Raw genomic sequence first — 24019 nt, 5'->3', positions numbered from 1 at the left:
CCTGCTCCAGGGAGTTCTGCAGGAGGAGCAGGCAGAGCTGCGTGCAGGGAGAGGGGGAGGCATGAGTGCATTTGCTCCTGATCAGACAGATCTGGTCAGTGGCAGAGCCAGGAGTGCAGCCCGGCTCTGTTCTCCTACTCATGTGATGCTTCTGGAGTTACTCTGAGGTTGGCCAGCAGAACTTTGTGAGGAGTGCAAGAGCAGTGCTGTACCTCGGCGATATCCTGCCTCGAGCAGCGTGCTGGCCTCGTGACACTGCACGCTCAATTGGGTAACGTGGGGCACACACTTTCTCTATAGTTTCTTTTACATAATTTGTGATTTTTCATTTATAAATAGATGCTAAGCCCTCCTTTCCTTCCACTGTGGTTTTTGGAACAGATTCTGACACCTCCATTGCCTGCAGTTCCCTGCTTTATTCTGGATCATGTGCTGCTTTTAGGGCATTTGCCTGTAATTAGTGTTCCATATAACGAAGTGTGGAGCTCTGGCGTTACAGAGTGTGCTGATAGCTCATCCTTCTTCCAGGAAAAATAAATCTTGCCTGATGGGAGCTCCTACACTAAAATAACAGATTACAGTCAGACTGCAGAGCTGAGCTGCTGCTTTAGACACAGGCCCATCAGGGCTGGCTGTACCAGTTCCAAAATCACTGTGCAATCTTGCCTCTGTCCCCAGGTGCTCTGCAACCCTGTGGCAGGCACAGGAATGGGGAAGGGTGAGGAGAGCCAGGGGCAGCAGCAGCAGCAACATCCCCCAGTGCCCTGGGAATTCCATGTACAGGCTCACAAACACGCTGAGCTGCTTGCCTGGGGCTGGATGTTGTGGTTGCAGTTTGTATATCAGTGCACATCTCTTCATTGGCCCTTCTCTCGAGTGGCCTCTGCAAAGAGACAAGGCTTGGGTGATTTCTGTCTTCCTTCTCTTTTCCATGACATAGCTGTTGCACAGTTGGGAAGCTGTTTCTCATTTGTGTAAGCTGATTTTTGGCATGCTGGGGGCTGTTGAGTCTACAAACTTCCTGCAGCCTCTTCTTTCTGCCTGTCTTGAGGGGCCCTTGCCCATCTACTCATCCCAGCCTGCCCAGTGTCAGTGTCCACAGAAGGGAAAAGCACACTGAGAAGAAAGAAAATTTAAACCAAGCCCCGAGCAGGAAAAGCCTTGGGACAGCACCTGCAAGCTCCTTTCTGCCATGGCAGTGAACAGGAGAGCCCTGTGGGCAGGCTGTTGTGGGAAAGGACGTGTGACAGTGAGAAAGCAGAAGGTCAGCACTGAGACAGCCTGTGACACGTGTGTGCCCCAGCGTGCACAGGGCTCCCTGGAAGATCCCAGTTTCCTGGATGATCCCAGTTCCCTGGATGATCCCAGTACCCTGGGGGATCCCAGCTCCCTGGATGATCCCAGTTCCCTGGATGATCCCAGTACCCTGGGGGATCCCAGCTGCCTGGAGGATCCCAGCTCCCTGGATGATCCCAGTTCCCTGGATGATCCCAGTACCCTGGGGGATCCCAGCTCCCTGCTTCAGAGCCAGGGGAACTCAGGGCAGGGCACAGAGAGGGGCTGGTGCAGAGAGGGCAGCCAGAGCACAGCCTGCAGCAGCCCCTGCCCGTCACACGGGGCCCAGCACATGGCACACATGGCAGAGCCCCTGGGCACTGCCTGGCACACAGCAGCAGCGTGGCAGCCACTGGGGCCCAGGCACTGCTGAGCCCACAGCCAGTCCCTCCTGAGACTGGTCCTGCTCTGCTGTGCTGTGGCCAGAGGAAGCAGAGCAGGGGTGGAAAGAAGGAAGTGCTGTCAGCCCCTTTATATAAAAAGAGGTACTGAGAACAAGTGGTTGGGATTTCCAGTTCATTGCAGGGCTGGTGCTCCAGAGCCCTGTTGGGAAGTTGTGGTGAAAAGGCTCCTCTGGTTTCAGCAGGGGTGGGCAGAGTGAGAAGGCAAAGGGATGGCTGAGTTTCTAGGACATGGCAGTCCTGGATTGCCTCTCCTGGGAATGGCAGTGCTTTGCATTGCTCTGGGCATTACAGGAATTGGAATCACTTCACTACTCACACACTTTTTGGTAAATCTCAAACTGCATGGCACAGCTGTCACAATTTGGTGTGTGGGCAGGGACAAACTCGTTATAGCTGATAGTTGTAAGGAATAGATTGCTCATAAAACATGCTCTCAACTAACTTCATAGGAAAGCACTTAAACTCTAAGAGGAGACACATGATAATGGTCAAAGGATCCATGTTTGCTTTTTCCTTTACATTTTCAGTCTGATCATGTCCCACATGCTAAAATTTGTTGACTAAGAACGTTTTGATTTATAAATCATGGATCAACTTGCTTTGAGGCATTGTTTTGTTAGGAAGGTTTTGAAGCTTAAGCCTGCCTCATGGGAATGTGTGACACAGTGAGCAATCTTTGGAGAGTATTTTCTTTTTGATAAGCAAACATAAGGCACAAACAATACTCCTTTTTGCTGTTTTATTCTTTTGTGCCTTAAGTGAGGAATTCTGTATAGTGCATTTGCCATGAGATGGTCAGGTGATAAAAGCTTTGGAATAAAATTTTAGAATAGATGTGCAGAAATCATCTAGTCCAACTGCCTGAATTTTTGTTCTTTTAAGTTAACTGGATTTAATGTTGATTTTGTAATAGAAATGCCCATCAGATAACAGGCCTCAGAGTCTTTAGGTACTTTGGCTGTTTCTGCTCAGAGCAGGTCCTGCCTTCTGCTGAAATGCTGAAGAGCAAAGATGCTCAGTGTGAGGGAAATGCACTGCGTGGATTTCCCCGAGAGCTCGTAGGAGGATGTCACTTCTGGGTCATGAAAGAGCCCTGCTCACAAGCCAGCATGCCTTGTGAACCAGCACAGCCTGGCAAGGGCCAGCCCGTGCCAAGGAGGCTCACAGTTTGTGTTCTGGGTCCCCAGGTGAAGCTGATTGACTACATCCACCGGCAGCGGCAGTGCAAGCTGAGCGTGCCCCTGAGCGACCGCACGGCCGAGCTCAACAGCTACCCCCGCTTCAACGACTGGCTGGACATCGTCAACGTCAGGAAGGAGGTGGTGCAGGTAAGGAGGGACACAGCCCTCACAGAGCCCTCCTGTCCCTGCACTACATTCCCAGCTGCCTGCTGGGTCTGAGAGCCACAGCGGGACTTAATCACTTACTGCCTTTTTGTACTAATAGTTCTGTGCTGCACTGTGTTCTGTGTCCAGCATTAGCCAAAACAGACCATTGTTACAGTCTCACACACACACACACGTAGAGCTCAGTCCACTGACAGGCTAAACAAGGCAGAAAAGGCTTTTTCTATTCTTTTTCCCATTTTTGCCTCTGCAGGCCAGGTCACGATGTTCTCATTCAGTTTCCTTTGATCGCTAAACAACCAAAATTTTTCTTTGACCTCAGCAGGAATCTGCCTGGCTGAAAAATTCCACAAATTTTCATGGAAGTTATCCCAGCTTGGTTCTGATGTAACTAAGTGGTCTCTGGTGAAACAGTATGGGTTCAGGACCAAGTTGTTCCTTTTATTTCCTACTGTTCATTTTGAATGTGGTGCTGGTGTTGCCTTCCAGCCCAGCGAGGTTTTGGGTGACACAGCCAAAGGTGCAGCAGTGACAATGAGAGGACAAAAGCAGCCTGTTGCTGTGGCCAAACTGCCAGGCTCCCAGCTAGTATTGGTTTCTAAGGTTACTGGAATTGCCTGAGTCTAAAAGAATGTCTTTGTAGCTCTTTTATAAATCCTTTGTGATGCCTACAGAAAGGAGGGGGGAAGAGGTGAAGAAAAGGGAGGGGGGAGGTGGACAGTTCAAATCTGTGACATTCTGCTAATTCAGGAAGCAGAGAGGGTTGAGACTGCCCTTCTGTATGTGTGGTCACTAAAAGGGGTGAACAAATTCGGCTTTGGTCTAAGGCAGAATGTATTTCCCAGATCTGTATTATTTTGATTCGTGCTCTCTTGCTGCCCCCTCCCAAGCAGTGTCCAACTGAATGAACTCTTTTCCTTCTGGGACAGATCTGTAAGTGTACAGAGCACTGGAATTCCTCTGGGATTCCAAATGTATGGTTATCTTTTAAGGGTTCTGCATGCATTTCATGCAGCTGCAGGCAGCTTCTGTAGCACTTGTATTAACTGGAGAGCAGAACTGCAACACCCTGTGGGTCATTAAAATAATTTCTGAGTAGACATGCTGGAACAGGCTATGAGCTGGGGGAAGTGGAAATAGCTGGGCTAATAAGCTAAGTGCTCTGCTCTTGCAGTGATTTTTCTTTTTTTTTTAAGTCCTGTTATTTCACTGCTCAAAAAATAGCCATGCAGCCACTGTTGGTGTTGGACACTGACATCAGCACAGTGCTGAGAGCTGTCTGGGATGAGTTACCTTTCAGAAATGTCTCAGGTATCATGGGATCATTCCTGCTGTTGTTTAGATTTCATACAGCATGTTGAACTGCATTTCAGCTGAAAGCTTTCAAAATGGAAATCACTGACAGAAGGAGCTTTAATAGGTTAGTTATTACAAAATCTAGTGGTGTCCTGCTTCATGCACACTGCCTGTGACAGGATGGGGAGGAGCCTTTGCAGACAGGGTTGAGCAGGTCATGCTGTGAAAATGGGCACCCTCGAGTGGTCTGGCTCTCTACTACTAGGAACAGCTTCCCATCTGCTACTAGGAACAGCTTCCCATCTCTCAGATACTGTAGCTCGCTGTAAAATGGAAATAGGCATGCTGGATTTCCTTCTTAAGGATTCCAAAAAATGGTGTAGAGAGGAGGAAAACTGCACAAGTGTCACAGTGTGGTCACCTGGCACACAGCCCTCTCTTCTTATGCCTTTTAGGCTCTGAAACTAGTTGGAGAGGTTTCCAAGTACCTGTGGAGTCTCAGAAGAGCTGCCTCAGAGCCCTGCCCTGGGCACCTCTGAGAGCTGAACAGAACAGCAGGTCTGGCACAGGAGGAGGTGCAGTGGAGGGCTCTCTGTGCCTGCTGCCTGTCAGGGACAAACCAGGAGAAAGGCCTGGCTTGATGGGGTTTTTGCTTTTTTAAATGGTCCTGATTCCCTTTGCATTTCTAGTGCTACTGGAGGCAGTATTTTCAAGACTGTGCTAATCTGTGACATAACACTGTTGAAAAGCAGCCTAATTGCAGGAGTTCTTTAGCTCAGCGGTGAGAGGAACAATGCTCTGTTTCTCTGTCTCCCCTCCCCTCCCCTCACTCCCCCCGGCCCTCTCCCAAATAAAGCTGCCATGCAGGGAAGCACAGAAGCTCCCAGGCTCTCCTGTCAGAAATAGAGCAGCAGCTCCAGTTTAGAATATCTGCTGACTCCTCTACTCCTGAGTGAAGACTATTTTTGCTCAGTGACTTGCTCTAGACATTGTGAAGCTCGAAAGCTCTGGTGATTATAATTGCTGGGCTCCTTTATTTCTTTGAAAACCTATATTTAAAACGAGAATAATGACTGCCTGTAAAATCCTTTAGTTCTGGAGGAGATTACAGCAATAACAATGCAGTGTTTATGGCGTTGGGCAACAGCTAAAGCTGCCGAGAGCGCGGACGGCAGCGAGCCGGTGACGCTGCGCCGGGTGCGAGGGCTGGGCTGCGCCGACCTCGCGGGCCTGCAGGTAGGTGGGCACTGCCACCCAGTCTGGGAGCCTCTTTGGGAATGCACAGTCTGAGGGGTAAGGACACTTGGAACCCACACCCCAACCCGTGCCATTTCTGTCGCTTTGTTACTGTTAATCAGTTGCCAGACAGATTTTTTATCATAGAATGTGGTGGCGGGCTCTGCTCTGGAGCTGGGCTAACGTGGTGCTGTAACTCAGTGTTTGATTCTTATAGGCAATGCTGGAGTCCTTGTTTTTGCTTAGGAGTTCTAGAATCTGATCCGTTCTAGAGATTGATTAATTCCAGAGACCGATTGTATGTGTAGTTTAATGCCAAAAATTATGTACAAATGGTTAAATATGCTGGGATGAAAGTGAGCAAAGAGGTATTTGAACTGAGACCTAGAAAAGACAGGGCAAGGAGCCCTACAGACAGAAGGTGTGTTCATGCTATGTAGTCATCTTCAATGGGTAAAAGTTGCTCTGGAAACGGTCCTAGAAAAAAATACATTGCTCTGGACTGTCCTGCTTGCCTTGGGAGTTGGCGTCAGGAATTGGGAGGGCAGTGGGAGGGAAGGAGGATGAGAACAGAGTGCTGTCTCCACGCCTGAGCTGATGGAAGAAGCCTCTTGCTATTTACTGGGTTCTCAGCTTGGAGTATATCTGCCAAATAGAAGAGACTAAAAGAATTCTGTTGGCTTATTTTCTTCAGCCCAGAAAGCGATTTTCTCTGCCTTTATCACTGTGCTTCCCAGAAACATAACTATTGTATTTGCTCCCACATGTAACTTGTCACTGTCTTAAAAACTAACTTAAGAACAGAGTAATCTCCTTATCATCTTCTGAAGCATGTCTGGGCCAGCCCTGCTGGCTGTGGAGCAGGGGTGCCAGTCAGTCAAGCTTGGAAAGCTGTTTTTAGAGTGGGAAACTGTCCTGCACAGGGAGGGGCACATCCTGCCCCGGGTCTGTCCATCAGCAGGGCTGTGTCACCAGGGAGACTGGGAGCAGGTGGAACAGGGCAGTGGTTGGGGCTGCTTTGAGGCTGTTCCTTTTGGGAGCAGATTTGAGTCCCAACTGTACCCTTTTCTGGGATACTCCTGCCTGCCTGTGAAGCCCATCCCCAGCCAGCATCGATGCCAGAGAGCTGCAGAGCTGAGCGAGGCAGGGGCAGGGCTGGGCACAGCAGGAAGGGCTCATGCCTTGAGCAGGAATTGTCTGCCCAGAGCCTCGTGCTGCCCCTGGGAAAATGTCCCTGCCAAGGGTGAGCCACGGGCCTGGGGCTGCTGCTGTGAGCCCGTGGCAGAGGGTTCTGTCTGCACAGGGTGGCCCAGCTCGTAGCAGATCTGTCATTGGAGGAGTTGTGAAGGTTTTTGTGACTGCATCCTTTGGATGGGGGATAGAAGAGGCAGATCTGCCTACGCCTATCAGGTTTCCCCAGCTGTATCCTCTCATCTTTTTCTGTCAGCATATCTGCATGAACAGGCCATGAGGACCGTGGCTGTTTGCTGGGGATTTCCATGGGTCTGGCAGCAGGAGCTCTGGCTGGCCGGTCAGATAGCAGAGATCCTGGATGTGCTAATTGTGCCTATGCAAATTAATTCTGTCCTGCAGGCTTCCTTGAGCTATAAAATTCCTTCAGTGTTCCAGCTGAAGGCCCCTCCCCAGTGTAAACAGCTCCTGGAAGATTGTCTCTACCACTGCCAGGGCTCCCCTTCCCTGCCAAGGGCTCCAGGTGCCCCTTGCAGCTTTGGGCACTCTGAACCCTTCATGGCTTGAGGTCAGCCCGAGGCATCTGCAACTGCTACACCTGTCTGCCACAGAAGAGCAGTGACAGCAGCTCTCCTGTCCCCAAAGAGCCAGCTGGACAATGCCCTGAGCCTGTCAGCTCCTCTCCAGCCTCTGCTGTGAGGTGGAACAGTGAGGGTGATGTTAGGTGGAACCATGGCCTGTTTATGCTCACAGCTTAATGCAAGCTGGAAATTTCAAGTGAGAGGCTTTCCAGAATGCCCATAAAATCTCCAGGAATTTAATAATACAGCAATTTTTCAGTACCTTCATTGCTGGGCACCAGAAAAACACTACAAAATAACAACTAGCAGGCACAAGATGTTCTTAAGAGCATCTTTACATGCTTTGCTTAGAGCTATCAGTGGGAATTTAAGCACCTTATGTAATGGGCTTTCTCTTCTAGCATCTGCTGCTTCACGGGAGGATGATTGGAGAGGGAATGTATTGATTTAAGAGGAGGCATTTGGGGCCTTGACAACTGTCCAGCTTTACAGGAGGAGCTGTGGCTACTGGGTCGAGGAGCAGGTCAGGCTGATTTTGCACAGTGCCTGCAGCAGCATTAGCTACGTAGGCTTATCTGCAGGGTGGAATCTTTACCAAAAATAACCCCTCCACTGTGTTAGATACCAGCATTTTTGCCATGTTTCAGGGATTTAAGTTGGACACCAGACAAGATTAAAGACTGTTGTGAACTCTTCACCCAGACTAATTGAGACTGACCCTTGGATGGCTCCTTGGATGCATTGGTACTCACTTTTCTCTCTTCAGACATGTGCACCATGAAGTGAAGTCTGTGTCTAATAAGCAGGAGGGCTTCAGGGAAAAGTCCTCTTACCTGTTGTAGAGAGGAATAATTTCCTGCTTTGGACTTTTTAGCATCCCTTCTGCTGAGCAGTGCATGGTTAGGCTTTAGATTTTGCTGGCAGTTATGAGGTGCTGAAGATTGAAAGCAGATTCTGTCTTCTGCTTTTTCTCTGTTTTTAAATCTGACCTTATTAGTAGAGTACTGTCTGAGTATCTTGCAGCTCTCCCTGTCAAGACAAGGTGTGCCCAGGGAGGTGGTGTTGGGCTTGGTCCTAATGCAAGCCTTTAATCTGCATTTTTAAAGCTGTTTTTTTAAAAAAGCCTCAGCACCCACTGAAGAAGCAGGTAAAGAGAGGTCAGCTGGACCCACATGTCTCACCATCAGTGCTGAAGAGTGGGAGTAAGCCCTGTGCAAGGGCCCAGAGCTGCACTGAGGGGCTGGAGCCCCCGACGTGTCCCTGAGCAGGGGCCCTTCTCCCCCCACAGCAGCTGAGCCAGGGCAGCAGCAGAACCTGTTTGAGAGCCACCCTGAACTAGTGACCCTCCTCACTGTCACACTGCCTGGGGGGTGACACACAGCCAAGGCAGAGCAGGCCAATCTTACAGGGATCAGGTTGACCAGTTTTATATTAAGCCACCACATATGTGCAGCACATGAGTGGCTGTTTAAAGAAAGCCTCTTACTTCCCCTCCCTCCCCCTCTTTGAAGGCTTATTTCTTTTGTCGCGTGTCATGGGGGCTGGCAGCAGGTTCAGAAAGTCTGAGCTCTCCCAGCTCAAGGTCATTGGGATTGTTTAAATATAATCTCCTTTTCTGTACTTTCTACTTTCCTACAACTTGCTATTCTGTCTTTCTAAAATTAAACTACAGAGCAGAAGAGGAGCTTGGGCTCTGTGTGTGGGTGCAGTCCCCCCAGCAGGGTCTGTATGAGAGCTGAGCTGGGGGTGTGGGGACCACCACAGACCAGTCAGCTCTGGGCAGAGGGAGACTGTCCTCCAAAGGGATGGGGCAAAGGAAGAGTGCCCTGACACTTCTGAAGTGCTCAGTAGCTTGGGAATCTTAAAAAAAAATTGTTTTCTCTGCAACCAGGAAGGCTTGAATCCTTGATCCAGCTTGAAGGTTGGTTCCTGCCACAGAACAGGCATTGAGAAACCAGATCCCCAGCCATGCTGCCACCAGTCCACCAGCTGGGGCTGCATTCCAGCTACCCCTGGCTGTGGTGGGAAGGCTCTGCTCTCCTGAGGAAGCCTTGGTTTCCTCCACTTCACCAGCTAACTTACTAACAGCTCTGGTCAGTTCCTGGTTACATGTGTGCATGAAAGCTTGGGAAGTGAGGGGGTCCTGGGTGATGGGACTGGGGAGCTCCTGCTGGGATCTGGAGTGATGCTCCTGCCTACAGCAAGGGCTACATAGTCTGTGTTGTTTTCTTAGGGGAGAATTTTCTTAGGGGAGAATGGTGAGAGTGAGGAAATGTTTCAAGATAATTCAAAAATGGCATCACTGTAATCCCACTTACTCTAACAGTATGAAATAGGATAAATGTTTTTGTAAGACACTGGCTTTTTCTTGTACTTAACAGAGCACCATTGGCTTCCTGGCTCCAGGAGCACCTGGGCTGGGGTAAAAAGCTGTCTCCATGTTCCACTAAACCTTGATCCCTGTTTGCCCCTGTCCCCTTTAGAGTGCTGCTGTCCCCTGAGGCCGAGGGGCTGCTCCTGTGGGGCAGAACAAAGCTGCTGCTGTGAGCTGCCAGGGGTGCAGGGGAAAGCACTGACTGTGAGAGAGACTTGGTGCAATTCTGGTGTTACCAGCCTGGCTCAGCTGGGGCTCTGTGTGAGCAAACTGTGCTGCCTTCATGCTGGGGTGCTGGAATCGTGGAAACACATTACAGGTCCAGCTCTGAGCATCTGGATCCCTGAGAGTTTTGTTTTTTGGAGTGTGATAGCAGGGCAGGAGTCCCAGGAGACAGATTTTGCACTGTCTCTGTTCTTTCTGAATTTTCTTCAAGTCATTCAGGAACAAGATTTTGTTGCAGTCTTATGTCCTGCATTCTGGTGGTGCAGATGTGCAGAAAAATGAATAATACCCAGCATCAGTTGTGATGTCTGTGCTTTTGTTATTCTGCAAAGATTAGTTAGAGAACAAAAAGAAAATCAACCCAAACTTCATTGAACTGTGGTCCTGCTTCATGCTTACTGCTCATTTAAATTCCTGGCCTCCCCTTGACTCAGCTGTGTTTTGTGTTTCATCCAGTTCAGGGCATGTGACAGAAGATACAGGATGTGTTTCTTAGACTTCTGCCCTTTCTTAATTTATTCTTTTTGTTTGCTCCATGCCACAGTTACTAAAATTGGAAACTCTTTGTGTTGCCACCTACAGAGCTCCAAAGGTTGGGGCTGTTGGGCACTGTCACAACTGAAAGTCCTGCGTCAGCTCTCAAAGCAAGAGTCTGGGTTAGGAAAGATGCAATTGCTAAAGGACATTCAACACATTCACGTTTGCTTTCGAGTCAGAAGTGGGGTTTATGGACTAGAGGATTCCAAGCTTTTTGTTTCACCAAGCAGTGAGACACACTTTTGAGTTTCCCCTTCAAATAAAGTTCAAAGCCTTTTATATAGTTTGATTCCAGGAGCTGAAACTTTAGGATAAAGGCCAAATATTGTGAAATTTGTGATCTCATTGTGAGAATAGGCAACAGGGAGGTTTGTTTAGGCAGAACTTTACAGGGAAATTCCTGGGTAACTGGGCTAAGTATCCTGGTTTTGTTTATTAACCACAATTGCTGCAGACTTACACTGGAAACATTTGAATGGGGGAGGAGAGAGAGACACAGCTCAGTTCTGTGTCAGGAAATACCAGATCATTTTGTGTTTTCCAGGCTCTTGTATCTTTTGTGTTTGCCTGATCTGAGCCTTATCACTGTGGGGCTTTGGTGTATTAAGATGTAGAAGGAGTTCTGCACAGATATCTCTCCAGGCAGGATATGGGTAAGGCTGGTTCTCTGATGAAGGGAAAACTGCTTGAGGAGGAGGCCATTGTCTTTGTCCAAACATTTATTTTTTGTTCAAATAAAGAAGTAATTTTCCTCACTGTTTCTGCTGTTCACTTCAGTACTGAAAAGCCAAACATCCTTATCTGACTCTTTTTCAGGTTTCAGACCTGTTTTATTTCTGACCCTCTTTTTAATGAAAAAGTTAAGTTTCATTAGTAGCTTTGCAAAAATTTCCCACAAGGGGAGGAGTATTTTGATCCCCTGTAATCCTCAGTGGAATAGCAGAGGATGAGCAGTCCTGGAGTGCAGAGCACACTCACACCCCAGGCAGGGGACAGAGCAGCTGTGGGCACTGCTGGCCGTGCCAGAGAGGGGCACTGCCAAAAGGAGTGAACCACGAGTCAGCCCAGGCAGTGAGACAGTGCCACTGCTGCAAGTACAGGCAGGTGACACTCATTATACACAGAGAGCCACAAAAAGGGTCTCTTGCTTTCCTGCAGAGAATACCAGAGGAGCTGACCCTGGATGCCTTACTAGAAATGAATGAGTCAAAGGTGAAGGAAACGATGAAGAGGTGTGGAGCCAGAGACGAGGAGTGCTCCAGGCTCAACGGGGCGCTGAGCTGCCTGCGGAGGGTGACGGAGTCAGGTACAGACTGCCTTGTCCTCCTGGGCCGGTGGTGCCCAGCAGCCCAGCCCCCCTGCTGCCCTGCACACACTGCTTGGGGATGTGCTGTGACCAGCCTGTGGCTCTGCGATGTGCACTGATCAAACCTGTCTGGAGCTGTCAGCTGGGTTTGGTTTGGACATCAAGTCAGATAAATAAATGGAAATAAATGTATCTAGAATCCTCTCCTACTCCGTAGATTATATCCTTATTAGCCCTTTTGGTTCAGAGTTGTGTCTAATGCTCCAGTCCATTCTCCGTGGGTCAGTACACATCCTTGACTTACTTAAACACAAGCAGATTCCTTGTAGGTGATGCCTTCCCCAAAATACTGCCAGCTCAGAGAGAAACCTTTCCCTAGCACTTCCACAGGCACTGTAAAATCTGTTTGTACAAGAGCCTCTCCCAGCAGACTGGTACTCACATGCACCACATCTTTCTTTGTAGCAGTTATCAATCTGTCACTGAAAGGTGATGTTTCCTGTTGGTATTATGACAGTTCATCCATTTGCAAATGGTAAAGATTAGTTAATGGAAAAAATCAGCAAACAGCTCAGTCTCATGTTTCCTTTTTTCTAATCTGTCTTGTCCCAGGCTGTCAAATATTTCCCATCCACACTGTATAAACCAGCCATTGCTCAGGAGTTATGGCATTCACCTCTTAGAAACAAATGGCATTTTTAAAACCCCGGGTGTATGTCTCTCAAAGCTCAAACCCGGCCCTGTGCTGAGTTTTCACAGCCTGGGGCCCTGCTGAGGCTCAGGGGAGATCACTGCCAGGTGGAACGGGCACCCGAGCCCTGCCCCGGGCTCCGTGCCCGCAGTGCCCTCCCTGCGGGCCGGCACTAACGCTGCTCCGTTGGACAGGAGGGGAGCTGCGGGACGACGTGCCGATGGCCCTGCCCGAGCGCCGGGACAGCTCCTGCTCGCAGCCGGACCCCGCCTGCCCCCCGTGTGCCCCGGCCCGGGCCGGCCAGCCGCAGCCGCGCTCCGCGCCCGCCTCCACGGCCCTGCCCTGCGAGCCGCCCGCGCCGAGCCACGGGCCGTGTCCCCCGGCAGAGAGCCTGCTGGAGCCGCTGGTGCTGCCCGGCAGGCCCAGGACCCCGCACAGCATCACCGTCACCCCCCCGGCCACGCCGCAGCCCAAGCGCCGGCACCGCCTGAAGCCGCCGCGGACGCCGCCGCCCCCCTGCCGCAAGGTGTTCCAGCTGCTGCCCAACTTCCCCACCCTCACCAGGAGCAAGTCCCACGAGTCTCAGCTGGGCAACAGGATCGACGAAGTTCCTCCAATAAAGTGAGTTTGCTGCCCGACTGGAGCTGGGGCTCTCCCCGGCAAAGCTGCCCTATGTGGGCAGGAAAATGCTGGCAGTGCAGCAGCCTCAGGAGCCTGTGCAAAGCCAGAGGTGCTGTAGACCTGACAGCACATGCTGCAGGCAGCAGCTCCTGCTCTAGCAAAGTGTGTACCTGTCACAGGAGTATCAGTGCCTAAAAAAATATATCTTTTCTTCTTTCTAGGTTCGGTAAGAGGTTCTCACAGGGGTGTCTGCAGTGCCTTGCTGAGAGAGAAGAACCTGTGCTTGTCAGCTCCCTGTTGGCCATCCCTGGGCAGTCTCTGGAGGTTCTCCACGGGCCCTCCTACCCCAGAGCTTCTGTTAACTGAGCAGGAGCTTGGCCTGCCACAGAACTGCAGGGTTTTACTTGGTTGCACCTGGTATTTTCTAAGATGACACAAGCAAGGCAAAAGAGTACTGATGTTTCAAGGGTTAAAGCCAGGGGGGTGCTTACCTATGACCTCAGGCAGCTGGCACAGATGCCTCTTGGTACAGGAATTTCACATCTAACCATTTAGTGGCTTTGGATATGCATTGCCCAGTGTCTCTGCAATGAAGTTAAGGCACTGGTGTGCAGCTTTCTGAGGAAGCTGCAGCATGTGCTGGAATGTGGGCTGTTCCCTCTGTGCTGAGGAGTCTGTTCATGTGGGTGATGGCTGGCAGGAGCAGGGCTGGGTTTCTCCAGGGCCACTGGGAGTTCTGGCCATCCTGAGGTGTGTCCCAGACACAACCTGTAACCTTGGAAGCTAATGGAGAGAGATTGGAGCAGCTTGGAAAGTGTCCAAAAGTATCTGAGTATTAAAAGCAAGTCCAAGCACTGCACATATATTTAATGCCCTTTAAAACAAAAATCTCAGGAATTACTTTCAGAAATAGAAAGATTGTAAAATGAAAGTGCCAGCAGAAATCTGAGCATTTCCCTGGGGAGAATGAAATAATTGGTGCAATAAATGAAAAAGGCATTAGACTAAATTCAAACAGAAATGAAGGATTTTGGTGCTCCTCTTCATATAGACCTATAGGCTGGGGTGAAGTGTCTGCTGTGGGCTCTGCGAGTCCCAGACAATCCCAGACTGGTTGATATTCATTCAGTGAGGATTTAACCATCTGACCCGATGTTAACAGCCTTCTTTACTGCTGTGCTGGGATTGTTTGGATGGCCACACTAGGCCAGCAGCATTCCTTGGAAAAGCAGCTAGCCATTCCGGCCTTTTCCAAGAGGCTGGGGATCACAGATGCCTTTGGGAGCTCCCTGGACTAATGATAAAAAAGACTGTGGTGCCATCTATGGTCAAGTGAGGAGACTGGCTCTGAGCCAGCCCTGCTGCTGTGCTGACACTTGCACGTTGGGGTTTGCCTCAGATGTGCAATATTTCTGGAGATTTCGTTGAGGAAATATGCCACAATTCTGAGTTTTGGAGAGTTTTCAGAAAGTTATGTGCCCTAACCACTGGCATGCTGGTTTGGCATTTGGAAGTCTAGATCTCCCTTTCTGCATTTAGCAGAAAGTGAAGAAACATGTATGTTTGTATTCTGGGTCATGCTGACCCTGTCTAGAAAATTGAGATAATTTTCAGTGAAATAGAATATTCTGCAGGAAAACTGGGTGATGGCATTTGTGGTAAACCAATTGGGAGTAAACCAATTAGGAGTAAAGTCTGACTTTCCACTTTAAGAATGGCTTAGACTGATCAGATGGGCTTCTGTAATCCCTACATGTAAAACATCATGATTTATCCAATCATATGGAAACAAATACAAGAGCAACTTCACAGGGGGCAAACCAGTCTGAGCTGTGCTCCTGTGACACCTCATGGCTGGAGGTGCTGGCCTGGGGCAGTGACTGCTCATTTTCTGTGCAGGTGGTGGGCACATGTCAGCAATGCTTCCCTAAACCCTCCTCTTGTCTTGTTGTCCATCAGAGCTCTCCCAGGGATCCCCCCAGACGGTACGAAGAGACTTTGGCCTGGCTGTGACTCACAGGTGAGCAGCCAGGGACTGGGCATGGCTGTGGCTCACAGGTGAGCAGCCAGGGCCAGAGCCCAGCAGCCCAGGCAGGGCCATGTGGCACAGAACTCTGAGATGGGTTTGGAGTTGGGTTGGGTGTCTCAGCTGTCAAGTTCAGTTGCCTACAAATGTTCATTTTCCCTTGGACACCAGCTGACATCAGTTTTCCCTCTCTTGTCTCTGGAAGGTTCTCTACAAAGTCCTGGTTGTCTCAGATTTGCCAAGTGTGCCAGAAAAGCATGATGTTCGGGGTGAAGTGTAAGTACTGCAGGTGAGCACACGGGGATGGTCTCCTTCAGAACAGCCTGGAACTGGACTCACCACAGCCTGCAGTGACTTTATCTCTTGATGTGGTGCACTTTTGTCAGTGGCATCATTTTTTCAGTCCTTCTGACCTGGCACAACCCACACTTGAAGTTGGCAGCCTGACATATGAATGAACCAAATTTGTTTCCCTGCCACAGGCTTCCTACCTCATCCTGGGCAAATCTTGTAGTGGGAGCTGGATCACTAAATAACAGCCAGAATATTAATTTTTGTTTCTCTCTCAGGCTTGCTAGTCCAGAGGACTGAGGTTTTACTACTTCATGGTTGCTGGCTGAGAGTTAGTAACTTCATAAAAAATAAATCAGATGCTAAGATATGTTTGTGGTTTCAGTAGCCTAATAGAATTCTCCATACGAATGCCTGCTGCTCTGGGGCTGAGCATTCCAGAACTCCTTCTGAGATTAGCATAAGAATTACAAATTAAGGGTAGGCTTCCTCTTTTTGGGAAAGAACAAGTTGCTATTTAACATGTAATGGTTATCTTTCAGATTAAAATGTCACAACAAATGTACTAAAGAAGCACCTGCTTGTAGAATATCCTTCCTTCCCAGTAAGTAATTTTCTACAAATTCTTGTCACTTCAATATAATTGATGGTATGGAAAGAATAAAAAGTCTCATTAAAGATCTTTTTCTCCCTTCTCCAACCTGTTTTGCAGTAACAAAAATAAGAAGAACAGAGTCTGTCCCGTCTGATATCAATAACCCAGTAGACAGACCCACAGAACCCCAGTTTGGAACTCTCCCCAAAGCACTAACTAAAAAGGTAGGAGCATGTCCAGAGTCCCTGGGGAGCTGCAGTAGGGAGAGGTTGGATCTCACTGCTTGTTGTGAGAGCTTTCCCTTTGCAGGACTTGGATATGAGACATTTTCTCCCTGTGAGACAGGGGTTGTGCAGACTCCAGGTGCTTATTCAGCAAAGCAATGCCACGATCACCCTGGGAACAAGTTCCCTCTGTCTGTTGTCCAGCAGACACTGAGGGGAGCTCCTCCTTTCTCCTTACTGCTCTCTCACAAGTGTCTTTCCCTGCTTTGCAGGAGCATCCACCAGCAATAAACCACCTGGACTCCAGCAGTAATCCTTCTTCCACAACCTCATCCACTCCATCTTCTCCAGCACCTTTCCAGTCTTCCAACCCCCCCAGTGCGACGCCGCCCCCAAACCCGTCCCCCATGGGCCAGAGGGACGGGCGCTTCAACTTCCCAGGTAAGCTCCTCTGTGCCAGCAGCCTCTGCAACAGGCTGACCAGGAATTCCTGGGGAGTTGTAGGTTTCTGAATACATGCTTGTGCCTTGAACAAGGTGTAAAAGTGTATCTCATTATCTGATAAAATGAAAATGTCTTCCTTACAAATTCTTAAAGGGTATCAGCAAGATATCTTTGCAGGAAACAGATGATTGAGGAACGTTTCTCCTTTTCCTTTTTGGAAAAGGACTGAAGAAAAAAGCTATTTTTTTTCTCCTCCTTTCCCCTTTGTGCTGTACAATGCATGCTGCCTGCAATGTGTGCTCACCAGGGGCTTTCAGTCAGGAGGGAGGTGCTTGCTGGAGCAGGCTGTGAAAATGAGAACTGGAATGAATTACTTTACCAGAGCCTTCCAAAATATAACCCACAATCAACACCAACTTTTAAACCACTGTCAAGCATGACTGGTGGAGAGAAGTTTACCCTTCATGCCCTATAGATTGAGAGCCCCAGTGTGCAGCTTCAACCAGGGCTGAGAGGGGCAAGTATCTCTGACAAGGGCAAAGATCTAAAGAGTGAGAATAATGTAATTCCTTTGACCTGAAGTCACATGGTGCGCAGTAGCTGCTACATCTGGCCTTCAACACTGCTGAATTTTGCATCACCTTCTGACCTGTGAGTTCAAGTTGCTGTTTGAGCCTGCTAAAAAGGACCACAGGCAGTTCAGTGTAAGGATTCCACTGCAGCTACTTTTGCATTGGGACAAACTGCTCAGATTCACTGAAAAAATACAAAAGGCAGACGGTTCATGAGCTTCAGCTTCTGTGGGGGCACCTCTGCAAAGCTGAGACATGAGAGCACATCACATCACACCTGATGTGGGCCTGCCTTGCACGTTCCTGGGCTCTCCCTTTGCTCCTACCCCTGGGGATCCAAGGCTGTTTGAGAGAGGAGGCACAGCTTGTGTGTGATACCTTTCATCTGTCAGGGCCCTCCCAAAATGCATGTGCTGAAATTCCCCCCAGCAGGCTGATAATCCACTAATCTGTTCCCAGCAGTGACCTGGGACTAATTCATTGAATGCACATGAGGCACTCACTGATGATCCTCTAACTTGTTTGTGTTGTTTTGTTTTTTTCTCCTGGTATTTTTTTGCTGTTCCTTTTTTACAAAACCCCAATTAATTAAAAAGCTGCCTACTACCTTCAGCATAGACAACAATTTATCTTCCCAGGTGAGTTGATTGTTTTAATTCTGCTAATCAACTTCTTCTGCCAAAACATAGCTTGTTTGTAAACCTCTGCATGCTGCCCAAGAACAATCATTCTGCTTTAAAAAACCTGTCTAAAACAATCCAGACTTTCTCTTATCTCAGTGTGTACTCAGGCCTCTCTCCCCTAATCTGAGGTAGTGATGTGATTTATGTATTGAGATGGAACTTCGAATATTTAGCTGTAGAACATTTGTTTCCTGATGTGGGATTCTCTTCACATCCATGTTCCTCCTTTCTAAAGATTCACTTTTGTGGCTCTGTGCCTGGCCAAAAGGACTTTACAGATAGGTGGGGGAAATGGAAGAGGACTGGGCTCAGCCAACATGCAGGCACAGGAGAGATGAGCATAGTTTTAAGTCAGTAAAAGTATAAAATCACTTTGTCTGTGGTTGAGTTTATAATTCCTAAATAAGAAGCAAATAGTTGCTATTGCAATATTAAAACTTGCAGTCTACAGGAGATTGAAGTGTAGAAGATGTATCATAACTGTTTCTACTTTCCCAGAAATTCCCAGTCCTGCACAAACAGCACAACTTCCAGAAACTGCTGCAGACACTAAGTAAGTAGAGTTTTAAATCCTTTCATTTGCACAGCATTTACCTGGTAATCCTCAGGTTAGCCCAGAAGTGCTGTGTTATGGCCAAAACCAGATTTAACACCTGAGAATTCCCAGGGTAACTTTAATCAGTGAGGGTGATGCTGGTATTGCCAGTTTTATAAAGCTGAATATGACACTTAACTTTAAATGGCACACTAAGGAGTCCAAGCCTTTAATATCTAGTCCTGGTTGTGTGAAGGGTCAGATGAAACAGCAGTTGGAGTTCTGTACCTTGAAGGGCATGGCACACTGGGCTGAAAGCAAACAGCTCGTTCAAGATCTCAACTGCAGGGCATGGAAAAGCTTCCAGCCTGCATTGCCAGCTGCTCCACTGCAGGTGTTTCAGGGGTAGGAATGGGAGCATCTCTTCCTGGAACACAGTGTATTAACAGAGCTATGCCACTGCCAAATCAATTCCTGCCACTTAATTATCAAGAATCACTTCCAAGTCTTTGTCCCTCATTTGCCAAAGTGAGCTTAGAGTCCTTCCCTTTTACACGGAGCAGGAATTGTATTTTTCTCTGCTTCTGTAACTGTCAGGATCTGTTCTGTATTGGCTTCTTCTGCTCTCTGATGGCAGCAGGGGCCCCGTTCCCCAGTGATGCCAAAGGTTGTTTTCACTGCTTCTGTTGCAGCGCTGCCCAGCAGCCGGGCACGGGCGGAGGCGCGCGGGAAGCACAGGTGGGTCTGCTGCTTTGCCCCGGAGGTCTCTGGAGCAGCCTGTGCTGCTGGGCTGCTCTGCCAGCCCTGAGGGACTGCGAGCACACCTTTCCCTTCCCTTGCTGTGGGCAGGTGGAGGAGCCAGAGGCGAGTAAGTCGGAGCCCGAGGACGACGAGGACGAGGTGGAAGATTTGCCCAACCGGCGGCCGCACCTGCAGGGGATGATCTACCGCAAACCCAGCCAGACCAGCGTGTACCTGCAGGAGTGGGACATCCCCTTCGAGCAGATCCAGCTGGGGGACCCCATCGGCCAGGGCCGCTGGGGCAAGGTCTACAAGGGCAAGTGGCACGGGGAGGTGGCCATCAGGCTGCTGGAGATCGACGGCAACAACCAGGATCATCTCAAGCTCTTCAAGAAGGAGGTGATGAACTACAGGCAGACCCGGCATGAGAACGTGGTGCTGTTCATGGGAGCCTGCATGAACCCCCCTCACTTAGCAATCATTACCAGGTGAGGAGAGAGGTCTTTCTATTAGTTCTACTAGATAGGTATTGTAGAGCTAGCTAATAGTGTTCTTCTATATAAACATTTCCTGTAGCTTCTGCAAAGGAAGGACGCTGCACTCGTTTGTGAGGGACCCCAAGATCTCCCTGGACATCAACAAAACCAGGCAGATAGCACAGGAGATCATTAAGGTAAGGGCTTGTTCTGCCAAGGGAGCCACTGGGTAGGGCCTCAGCCAGAGCTCAGAGCTGCACATGGGACTGGGAGCTGCTCCCTCAGCCTCTCCCAACACCTTCCTGCACAAGTCCCCCAGGGGCCCTGCCCCCAGTTACAGCTAACCCTTGACACTGGAGTTAGGAAGGGGAAATGTGTTAGAAAGCAGAGTATGCTTGGAAATAATAAAACCCCAAAAACATTTCCATCTCTGCTGTGTTTCGCAGGGCATGGGGTATCTCCACGCAAAGGGGATTGTACATAAGGATCTGAAATCCAAAAATGTCTTCTATGACAATGGGAAAGTCGTGATCACCGACTTTGGATTGTTTGGAATTTCGGGTGTGGTTCAGGAAGGAAGGTAAGTGGAGGTTTCAGTGCTTGGTTCCAGCTCTGGAATGACAAATGGTCAAACAGGGAAACATTTCCTGCAGTGCATGAGAAGCATCCATTGGATTAGTACTCACTTTGCATTGTGCATGTTCACTTTGTTTTCCTTTTGAGCAGAGTTCTTCCTACAGCTGCAGTAGCACAGCTAGAGAGTTTGGATTAAGACTCAGAGCACAGAACAAACCAGACTTAAGCCCAGGAAGGAGCTGTGAGTGTCAGGCTAACATGTGCTTATTTGTTAACATGGCAAGAAAATTAGAAACAAAACATCACCAAAAACATTGGAGTAAATAAAGCCAAAGCATCAGGTGCAGCACAGATATGGCCTCCACACCGATGTTTTAGTCCTGCTTCTTTCTTTTGGACTCAGGAGGGAGAATGAACTGAAGCTGCCTCATGACTGGTTGTGCTACCTGGCCCCTGAGATTGTCCGTGAGATGGCCCCAGGGAAAGATGAAGACAAGCTGCCTTTCTCCAAAGCTGCAGATATCTATGCCTTTGGGTAAGAAAGGAACACCCAGGAGTACCAGGAGAGCTTGCTGAGGGAGACTGGCTACTGGCCTAAGCCTTCCAGTCAGTGCTCCCCTTCTCTCAGGATTCCAGCCTGGGACACATTTTCCTCACCTGTTCCAAAAGTCACGGGTGGAAGGGGTTTGCTGCAGGGCCTTAGGCACCTCGCAGAGCTCAGCTGAAGCAGCTGGAACTGTGCCAGCACTGGGTACTTTGTCTGCCAGGAGCAGCAGAGGCCTGACAGTCTGTGGCATTGCAGGACCGTGTGGTACGAGCTGCAGGCCCGGGAGTGGCCGTTCAGGACCCAGCCTGCAGAGGCTCTCATCTGGCAGATCGGCAGCGGAGAGGGAGTGAGACAAGTCCTTGCCACTGTCAGCCTGGGCAAAGAGGTCAATGTAAGTACCTCACTGCAGGAGTCCCTCGTACAGCTGTTGGTCAGGGAGAGGGGGGCTGCTTCAAGAGAGTTGTTATACTCAACTCAAAAGAGAAAGGGCAGGAAAAAGAGAACAGATGGGAATGGGAGACCAGGTTTAGCCTGTGCCTGTAACTGTGGAGCACAGTGAAATCCCCAGCACGGGACACTCCTGGGTTCTGGCAGTGTCCAGGCCCTCTGTGAGCAGTGTCTGCCTGGGCTCACACACATCCCCGTGCTCAGACAGTTTTCTGGTCTGCACAGTTGACCCATGAGCTGAGATAATGAGCCACCACTGTCCTCTGCAGGAAATCCTCTCGGCCTGCTGGGCCTTCGACCTCAGTGAGAGGCCCAGCTTCACTGTCCTCATGGAAATGCTTGAAAAACTGCCAAAACTGAACCGCCGGCTCTCCCACCCAGGGCACTTCTGGAAGTCTGCTGAGTGAGTACCTGCTGCTGGTCACTGCACTGATGCCATGCAATTTGCTGACTGGTCATTTCTGAGCTTTATTTGCTTTCCTGAGGCTGTCAGACCTGACAGGGTGGGAGCACTGCTCCTCTGCTTCTCTAGTTCCTGGGAAATGATGTGACTAAGCCATGAGCCTCAGACAGTTTCCTACTTCACCATATTCACCTCTCCAGCAGCTGACTGATTCCCCTGTTTGTGTCAGAGAATATCCACGACAGCATTGGGAAGGGCCCACGCTGACCCCAGAGTGGTCAGAACTGGCCCTGTGCTGGTAATGGCAGTACAGGCTGAGGAAGGGAAGGGCCCAGGAGCAGGCCACTGTTTCCCTCTGAAGTGTTCAGACTGCATGGGTTTGAGGCCACAGGCACATCTGTGCCCAGTGCCCATTCACCACGTCCTTGGCTCAGTGTTTCTTTTCATCTCCTCAGCTGCTTGTATTTACTTTCTCTTTTTTCTGATGTTTAACCCCCCCTTCCCTTCCTATAATCCTTCACCCTCTTCCTGCAACACCTGATCAGAACCACCCAAACTCTTGACACAGGAACTGTGGTGGCAGTTTGGTCTCTGCTGGGCTTGGGGGCTTTGGAGTTTTGGTTGAAAATTCTGCCACTTCTCCTGTGTGGTTTCCCTCCCATTTGTACTGGATCCCTGACACACAGGTGATGTCCAACACTTTAAACTGCAGAAGGCTTCCCCCAGACTCTGGCCTCCCCCTTGCACAAAGAACATGCCCTGGGCAGTGGAGCTCCCCCACCTCACCCAGATCCTTTCACACACTGCACTAACCCCTGCTGCAGCCTGCTCAAAGCTGTACAGTGTGTAGTTCTCAAGGGCTTGCTTTAAATAACTGAAAACTAACTCTCATGGTGTCTTTTTCCCTTCCCTCCCGTATTTCTTTGTAGGTTGTAGCTACTGGTGCAATAACGGGCTCCACCTTGCATGCTTCCATGTGTCGTATCCTAACCGGCAACTTGGACAATCACCTTCCATTAAAAAAGCAAAAACAAACCACGAAATTAACCCCTGGACATAATCAACACTTTACCCGAGTTCTCCTCTCCGCCTTTCGCTTGGTGTGGGCTGTAGCTTCAATAACCACTCCTGTCTGCGGGACCCCCGTGGCTGCAGCGGCTGCTGAACCTCCTCTGGGAAGGGCCAGGCCCGCTCTCACTGACCAGGTGCACACCACGGCAGGGCTGTCCTGCCCGCAGCTCAGGGCTGTCCCCAAACTGCTGCGAGTCCTGCCAGGCCCCCCAGCCCCTCTGGGGCTGTGTCCTTAGGGCTGCAGCTCTGTCTCTGCAGGTGACAGGGACATTGCCACAGCACCTGCACTGCAAACCAGCAGGAGCTGAGGCCAGGCTGGTTCTCCCTCGGGCACAGAGCCAGCCCTGGGGCCAGGGTCAGTCCTGGAGTGGAAAGAAGGATGGTCCTTGCTCTGCTTGGAGCAGCTGAGGGGCCCTTGCCCACTGAGAACCAGGCTGGGGCAGTGTCCGGGGCAGGTCCGCCTGGGTCAGCTGGGGTCAGCTACAAGGCTGTGTAAGAGAGGAGGAAAGCAGGAGCGCCCTTCAGCTCCTCCCCGTGCAGATCCAGGCCCTGGAATGTTATGGTTTGCTTCTGTTTACATCCCTGGGCAGCAGTGTAGGGCCTTGGCAGAGCCACAGCTGCCACAGCAAACATGTGCCTTCTACAAAAGGTCTGGAGGGGAGAGGACAGGGACAGAGGAGAGCACCCACCAAGGGGCCTCTGCTGTCTGAGGACAAGCTCCCACATCATTCCCTGAGCCTGCTCAGGAAAGCTCTGAGCTGAAAGTGCTTCTGGCTCTGCCAGCAGTGTGAGAGCAAGGGAGAGACCCCTTTATATGTGTGTAGAGGCTGAGAGGAGCAAATGGGTTTGGGTTTGTCCTGTTTGGGGTTCTTAGCCTGTTCATGTACCTTGTCAAAACTCCTCTTTCTCTTACAAAGAACATTCTGTCAGTTTTTCCTTCCCTTCTACTTCAAGAGAAGCAAGTGCCCACTGAAAATCAGCGTCAGGCTTCTACCCACGGTAGAGACCTGGGAAAACTTCCTGCTCCTCCCCCATAGCAAATCAGATTGTGCAGTTTCTTCCCACTGATAATGTTTGCATGAATAACTTCATGTGTTTGCTGCTGAATTACTCGAGCATCTCTTGGGTGATCTGAAGTGATGTGAGAGCAGAACCAAACTCATTTCAGCTCCTGTGATAGGGCAGTAGCTTTGTAAGAGGAATCATCAGTAACTGTTTCCCCCTCCCTTCTCCTCTCCTCCCCAC

General features: G+C 49.8%; 1 protein-coding gene across 5 annotated transcripts in view; it reads left to right on the top strand.

Moving 5' to 3' along the window:
- The window catches only part of KSR1 (kinase suppressor of ras 1), a 50165-nt gene that overhangs the window by 24084 nt on the left and 2062 nt on the right, over window positions 1-24019 (top strand). The window contains exons 2-20 of one of the 5 annotated variants that reach the window (XM_041482617.1): window positions 2927-3067; window positions 11684-11831; window positions 12717-13143; window positions 13365-13369; window positions 15103-15163; window positions 15375-15458; window positions 16003-16064; window positions 16173-16279; window positions 16552-16720; window positions 17892-17933; window positions 18477-18531; window positions 19206-19251; window positions 19363-19742; window positions 19831-19927; window positions 20177-20310; window positions 20710-20841; window positions 21109-21244; window positions 21570-21703; window positions 22633-24007. In XM_041482617.1, coding sequence (XP_041338551.1) covers window positions 2927-3067; window positions 11684-11831; window positions 12717-13143; window positions 13365-13369; window positions 15103-15163; window positions 15375-15458; window positions 16003-16064; window positions 16173-16279; window positions 16552-16720; window positions 17892-17933; window positions 18477-18531; window positions 19206-19251; window positions 19363-19742; window positions 19831-19927; window positions 20177-20310; window positions 20710-20841; window positions 21109-21244; window positions 21570-21703; window positions 22633-22639 — 2367 coding nt within the window. In that variant the 3' untranslated portion in view covers window positions 22640-24007. Of the gene's footprint in view, window positions 1-2926; window positions 3068-5299; window positions 5618-11683; window positions 11832-12716; window positions 13144-13364; window positions 13370-15102; window positions 15164-15374; window positions 15459-16002; window positions 16065-16172; window positions 16280-16551; window positions 16721-17891; window positions 17934-18476; window positions 18532-19205; window positions 19252-19362; window positions 19743-19830; window positions 19928-20176; window positions 20311-20456; window positions 20690-20709; window positions 20842-21108; window positions 21245-21569; window positions 21704-22632; window positions 24008-24019 lie in introns of those variants that run through there. The other 4 variants (XM_041482615.1, XM_041482618.1, XM_041482616.1 and 1 more) reach the window with 4 other exon arrangements.

Source organism: Pyrgilauda ruficollis, unplaced genomic scaffold, assembly GCF_017590135.1.
Source record: "Pyrgilauda ruficollis isolate IOZ18807 unplaced genomic scaffold, ASM1759013v1 scaffold59, whole genome shotgun sequence".
Classification (NCBI taxonomy): domain Eukaryota; kingdom Metazoa; phylum Chordata; class Aves; order Passeriformes; family Passeridae; genus Pyrgilauda; species Pyrgilauda ruficollis.
The sequence above is the reverse complement of the archived record's forward strand: the minus strand, read 5'-3'. Positions and strand labels throughout refer to the sequence as shown.